This window comes from Protomyctophum parallelum (genome assembly GCF_964188405.1).
Source record: "Protomyctophum parallelum genome assembly, chromosome: 10".
Classification (NCBI taxonomy): domain Eukaryota; kingdom Metazoa; phylum Chordata; class Actinopteri; order Myctophiformes; family Myctophidae; genus Protomyctophum; species Protomyctophum parallelum.
Genome location: NC_139704.1, coordinates 10,712,141 through 10,719,037, shown reverse-complemented (window position 1 = coordinate 10,719,037; position 6,897 = coordinate 10,712,141). Strand labels below are relative to the sequence as shown.

The window sequence follows — 6,897 nt, the reverse complement described above, 5'->3', positions numbered from 1 at the left end:
TTATACTTCGCGCAGCCTTTCTGACAGAGACGGAGAGACACTTGTTAACAATAATCATTAATCACCGTTATCAATCGTTGCTGTCCCGTGTGGCATTTCGCTGTCAACGTTGTGTCAGACAAGTGGAGCGTTGATTCTGCACGGCCGTGGACACTGCATGGTTCTGCGAGGAATGTATTTAATTTTGGTCCATAAGCACCTACGTCGACACCTCTGCCCATTCGGGGGATTTCAATGACATCTTTGGACTTTATCAAGTGCATCTGATACGGGTCTGTCTTTCGGGGCGAGGGCTGTCTTGTACCAAATAGCCTCGACTTTGCAGCTCTGGAAAATAATCAGAATTTACTGGAAGCGCATTCATCTCCATCAACATGAGACACATCCCATCTCCAATGAGTTATCTGTGAGTAATAATAACAACGTCCTCCCATTTTCAAGTCTTATTTGTTTAGACTATCTTGTAATTAATGCCCTGTAATGCCTCAACTGACTTATCTATTTTTCTTATCCGCAGGCTTCTTCACTTGTTCGCGTTTTGCTACTACGCACAGGTATGTTAATGTTTCATTTATTGTATACATTTCTCCCATGTGGGACATTAGATCACGCAATTTATAGGACAAAGAAAAATAATTGTGTGCTTTTGTGATTTATTGAAATGGGTGTAGGCGTATCGGTGACCGTTTTAAGGTTCGAGCTTCAAAATCTGCCTTTCGACATTGGCAGGCACACGGATTGCTAAAACATATGGCAGCTAAAGCCCCCGATCGTAGCCTTACAGTGTAATAACAGCATTACAGCAAGCAGCGACGGGGGAGGGAGGGAGGTATATAGGAAGGGACTGGGAGGGAGAGAAAAGGTGAGAGATCATCATCTCATTTGTGATACAACAATATCGGACGGCTCCCGTCGCGCCTCGGGTCAGCGGGGCGCACGGCACGCTGCCCGGCGCGTCACGGGCTGGCACAGGTGCCCTGAACATACTGCTGCCCTCTCGCAGGATGCGTGGGCACAGAGTGGGGGCATCACGCTGGGGAGGGAATGCGAGTCTTGTGAAAAATGTCGTGGGGTTCAAAAAATACCGACGGGGCCAATGTTTTCCGTCGCTATTCATTCCATCACATAACGTCGCCTCACTCTGCCGCTTTGTGGCCCGAAGGTGTTGAGAGGTTATGACGATATCTTAATAGGTAGCCTATATACAGCTTGTGAAAGTAGAGCACATTGAGGTGCAAAAAATGTTTTTGTTTAGTTTTTTTTCCCCATACATTTTGGCAGACAGTGATGGTTAGGAGCGCGCACTCTCTTTTACGCACAACCTGTAATCACCCTGTGTGTCTTTTTTGGAAGCTGTTAATTTCATTTGGCAGCGGGTTCACTGGAACTTGTTACACTTGTCAGTCGGAAAGAAAACCCAGCAAACCTCACATTGCGTTTTATGGCCAGCGCTTAGCCCTGTGTTTAACTTTATAATACTTACAGAAATTGGGAGACAAACAATCGGGTTGAAGACAAATTCAGATTCGATTTTTATGTGCACCAAAAACCAAAGCTATTCTCTGCAATATACTGATGACCGGTGACGTTTAATTTCTGCAGGTAACCAATCAGTCCCCGCCTAATTTCACGCAGCATGTGAGCGAGCAGAGCAAGGTGACGGACCGTGTGAGCCGCAGGTTAATTCGGACCTACCAGCTGTACAGCCGGACCAGCGGCAAGCATGTGCAGGTTCTGCCCAGCAAGAAGATCAACGCCATGGCCGATGACGGAGACGTGCATGGTAAGAACCGCTGGCTCACAATTATTATAGGCCTAATATTAACTTTTAGGCCTATTATTATTATTTTATCCCCCGATTCACTTTTTTTTGCCTTTGGTATTTCGAGATGAACCAAACTCCATGAGTCATGTTTGATATTATAGCCTAGGCTGTGATTATATTTCTCTCACTAATAGTCACTATATTCCTCCGCGTGCTTTAATTGTCCACGCGTATACCAATGCTACAATAGCTTGTGGGTTAGGGGGGTATGGATAGTACCCCCGAGATGATGCCACACATAAAATGCAATATATTTATATTTTTTAATTAAATTAATTAAATAAATATAGTAGTCCTATATGGACGGTTCAAACATCAAAAGGTCACGTCACTATATTGTGCCATTCATTTCTCAATATATCTTTAATCGCATGCAGCATTAAATTCACGTTTATAGAAATAGCCGGCTAAGCATAAGTTAACCAGTGGCCCGTTTCTATAGACCGCGGCAAGTTGAGCCCAATTTCCACTGCCGGCGACAGATAGCTATGCTTTGATATCAGTCAGAGGAGAAGAGTAGGAGGAGGCCGCATGCACTCTGGAGCGCAAAAAATGTCCAAAGGATTCTAGATCGTGCTGTAGGTGATTCTCCAGAGAGGGTTGGCGTGTCTGGAAGAGCCATTAGAAATCATCTTGCTTCTACCTTTCCCGAACATTTCCTGCATAGCTCCCCGCTCCCCCTCTGTCCAGCCTTTAGAACCAAAATAGGCCCCGCCAAACTCAGCCCAGCCACCCCGGCATGCCTGCCGTTTTACGCACAGGTTTAAAGGGCTTTGCGTTAAGGCCTGTATGTTCATTTTATAAGCACTCATTTTCGAGGTTTACTATTGAAGTAGACCCACTTTATTAGCCTATATAGGCTATAATCATTTGATATTGGATAAGTTGATACCTAAGGTATTATATTAGTCTATGGCCGCCAATGTATTAGTGTAATGTTCAGTGTGTGTGTGTGTGTGTGTGTGTGTGTGTGTGTGTGTGTGTGTGTGTGTGTGTGTGTGTGTGTGTGTGTGTGTGTGTGTGTGTGTGTGTGTGTGTACAGTGTATGTATATGTTCGGCCCAACTATTTTGTCTTGTAGGCCCTGGCCTACTCTATCACCTAGCCTTAGCTGTCTGGTTATAACCACAGCCAACTTTCTAACTTTCTTGTGGTTAGTGTGTGCATGCATGTGTATAAGGGCTCATGACCCATTCTCCCCAACCCCAGGAATCTGCATGTTGCATAAGCCAGTTAAACACAGTCAAACCATTTACAAATCCATTCTAATTAATTTAGTGTCAGATATACATTTTTATAACCTATTCTGTTAATTTATCTGTGGTATACAGTATAGATTAAGAGTTTTATGAATTAAACTAACTGTTGTAAATCTGATATAGGGATTTGCTATAGGCTATATTGTAAAAAAAACAACAATAAAAAACCTTTTGACCAAACCATAATCTTATAACACATGTAGCGGCTTTATATCCACATGCTTTGTTACCTCAATAGAAACATAGTGCACTCAACAAAGTCAAACACTGAACTTTCATATTTCCTGTGTCTTTCAGTACATGCTAGGATATAGAGATAAATGTGGCCTTTATGTGTGAGGTCAGCGCAGATTTATTTGAAAAGGAATTCTTGATGGGCTTGCCAGCGTTGCCTCTTTAGCTTTCAAAGAATAGAGCAACACGTGGTTTTATCATTTTGCAAGAATCTTTCAGCTTGCATAAATCCCCAGGAATAGTCCCACAGGTTTTGGTGTGCATGATTGTGTGTGCATGTGTGCGAGAGTGATGCAGAGACAGCGTGTGTATACATGCACAACTCTTTGTGACACACACACGCGCACACACACACACACACACACACACACACACACACACACACACACACACACACACACACACACACACACACACACACACACACACACACTTGATTTAAATTGCTTATTTTAAGCCACAAATTATAATATAAATAAAGTGGTTTAAAATACAACATGCGACTAATAAAAACGTACACAGCCAGGCTGCCTTTCACAGCTGAAACAGAGCAGCATTTTTCAGCTTGGCTTTTCTCTTCATCAAGCCAGCAATATTCCACTCACACTGCATTCAACACTTTCAGTTTTAACCCTGTTCACACAAATCACACTCTAAAATCACGTTTGCTGAGTTAAACATTTATCAAGTTGTCATCACTGCCTGTGCTAAGACTCCTATACCTTTCCTTCATTTCTAATAATCCTGCCTTTCATTATTTTTCCCATCCTTCAGCCAAACTCATTGTAGAGACGGACACTTTTGGGAGTCGTGTGCGGATCAAGGGAGCCGAGACCGGCTTATACATCTGCATGAACAAGAGAGGAAAGCTCGTTGGAAAGGTGAGGAGAAAAGTTTCACTTATGATTGTGAATGTGTGTAAACAATTTTGATTGTTATTTGCGGACATTGTCGCTTTGACTTTACCACTATAGGTCAAAAGGTCAGTGTGTATTAGAAGTGACCCTGCACATTAAGCAGATTATTTGAGAAACGTGTTTCATGGATTTATTTGACCGGAAGTAAAGTTACATTGTTTTGATGGCTCGTTTGTTAGGTAGATGCGAGGTATTGGTTGGTTACTTTCATAATGTTGGAGAAGGCAGCAGCTCAGCAACATTTAACTCTGAGAGTATACACAAATGGAACCAAATTTTGGTTCCATTTGTGTATACTCTCAGAGTTAAATTGATGACTGATGATTTTATTGTGCTGAAATGCTGCATGAATTTGCATGACTGTGGCCCTGCGACAGTGTTATGTCCTTGAGCCTAGAGGGCTCAGTAGTGCCTTGGTAGCCATCTTTGGCGTGTGCGTGTGCCTGTGCGTGTGTGCGTGCGTGCGTGCGTGTGTGTGGGTGTTTCTAGTGGGTCTCTCAGGCTATCTCCGTACTCCTCGCTCTGACTGTGCTGGCTAATAAAGCAGGCTGCCAGGCTCCCACCCCCACCGTAACCAGCACCCTGCCTCGTACGCCATCTGCCCCATAGCTGCCCAGCTCTAGTGCCATACCAGCCCAGTCACAGCCTGGCCAGGCCCACAGTGTGTGTGTGTGTGTGTGTGTGTGTGTGTGTGTGTGTGTTAGAGAAAGAGTAAAAGAGAGTGAGTTTGTATGTGATTGTGCACTGTGTGAGTGTGTGACAGAGAGAGAGAGAGAGACTCCATGGATGCATGTGAGTGAGCTCCTGTGAAATTCTATTTTCTTTACTCCATGAACTGTTTTTGGGGGAAGCTTGCTACGGTCGGTTAACGCCTTCTTCTGTCACCATGTGTCCGACTCATGCAGAGGCTGCTCCTGTTAGCCAGGGCTGTGAGTGGAATGTATACCTGCACACACACCGTGCATATTTTCCCACACTCGGCCATTTCCCCGTCACTTCATCCTAACGTGTACAAATGTACGTCTTTACAGACGACATGCAAGAAGATGAATGCACAATCCAACAGACGATAACAGAGCTCCCAATATCCCAGTTTTATCCCAGTGCAGACTATACATATGCTACAGCCATAATTAAAGTTGATTGCGTATACATGTCCATTCCCACTCATTTCCATCACCACATAACAGAATCCTTTTTTTGAACAGTGACCCTCCAGTCACACCTGAAGTTAACGGCCTGAGCTAATGTGCTTTAATTGAATGCCATGGCATGGCCCTTGTGAGGTGTATTCAGGGTTCTATTGATTGATATGCAAGTCGAAGAGGCCTGACAGTTAAATTTAACCTGCGGGTTGAAGGCAGTGAAACGCAGATCGAAACTCAGGGCGAAATTGACACCCCCGCATGGTTGATTAAGGAGGCCTGCAGGAATTTGTAGATTGGAGATATTTCTCCTTACGATTGTGTGCCGGGGGCAACTGACCAGCAAGGGGTTCCAGGGGTGGAACAGTGGCGAGTCTCTCTCTGTGTGTGTGTGTGTGTGTGTGTGTGTGTGTGTGTGTGTGTGTGTGTGTGTGTGTGTGTGTGTGTGTGTCTGTCTGTAGAGGCTAGCTGTGTGTCTGTGTGTTTTCTAAAGGAAGAGAGGATTCATCGCTTACTGTCATCCCCTTCTCTCTGATCTGGGATTGTAATGATTGTAGCATATGCTGCAAGCGTGTGGGGAGGGTTATGTGTGTGTATCTGTGTTCATGCCCGTCGTTAAGTGTGTACACATGTCATGACATGCACTGCAAAATACTCAGTGTAAATTGAACCTGCTCAGGATCTAGCATGCGTGTGTGCCTACAGTATGCACATGCATGTGTTTGTGCATATATGCAGAGACAGGCGGCACGTGCAGGGAAAGCCTCGCCCTTCAAGCTCGCCGATGTGCTCCCATATCTAAATCTTCCCTTGAGTGGTCTTTCACAAGCCCGTGCTGGCCTACATGTGCTCATGTACTAACTCTTTGTCCCCCTCCTCCTCCTCTCTGCAGCAAAATGGCCAGGGTCGTGACTGCATCTTCACAGAGATTGTGCTGGAGAACAACTACACGGCGCTGAGGAACGCCCGCTACGAGAGCTGGTACATGGCGTTCACCCGGCGCGGGAAGCCCCGCAAGGGCTCCCGGACACGCCAGCACCAGCGCGAGGTGCACTTCATGAAGAGGCTGCCGAGGGGCCATCAGCCCTCGCAACCGGCCCAGCACAGGCCCTTCGACTTCATCCAGTACCCTTTCAGCAAAAGGACTAAGCGCACACGCTCACGATGAAGAGGGGCTGAGAAAGAGGGACAAAGAGACTATATTGGGAAAAATGGGCACGGAGAGACGAGAAAGAGAGACAAAAGGGGACGGAGAGAGACTGAATGAGGAGATACACTGATGGACTTGAATGGCTGAATTAACCAGGAGTCGACCATACCTCTCTCCACCCGATAGACAGAAAAACAACCTCTAGAGACATTGTTTTTATACTGAGCATTATTATATCGTAACATGTAGGTTTTGTTTTTGTATTTTTCTCATAGTAAACAAAAAAGCTGTAAAGAAAGGAAAAACAAACTTGAGAAATCTATTTTTTTACTCCAGACTTTTAGTACTGACCTGCGTAAAAAAGGCTA

At 44.9% G+C, this 6,897-nt stretch overlaps 1 protein-coding gene across 1 annotated transcript; it reads left to right on the top strand.

The window, feature by feature from the left end:
- Positions 1-312: 312 nt before the first annotated feature.
- fgf8a (fibroblast growth factor 8a) lies at positions 313-6,547 on the top strand (the record flags this gene model as incomplete). Its single annotated transcript, XM_083774878.1, has 5 exons — positions 313-406; positions 518-554; positions 1,603-1,783; positions 4,092-4,198; positions 6,272-6,547. Exons 1-5 carry the CDS (start codon positions 375-377, stop codon positions 6,545-6,547), a joined length of 633 nt encoding a protein of 210 aa, XP_083631004.1. The 5' UTR covers positions 313-374.
- Between the last annotated feature and the right edge of the window lie 350 nt (positions 6,548-6,897).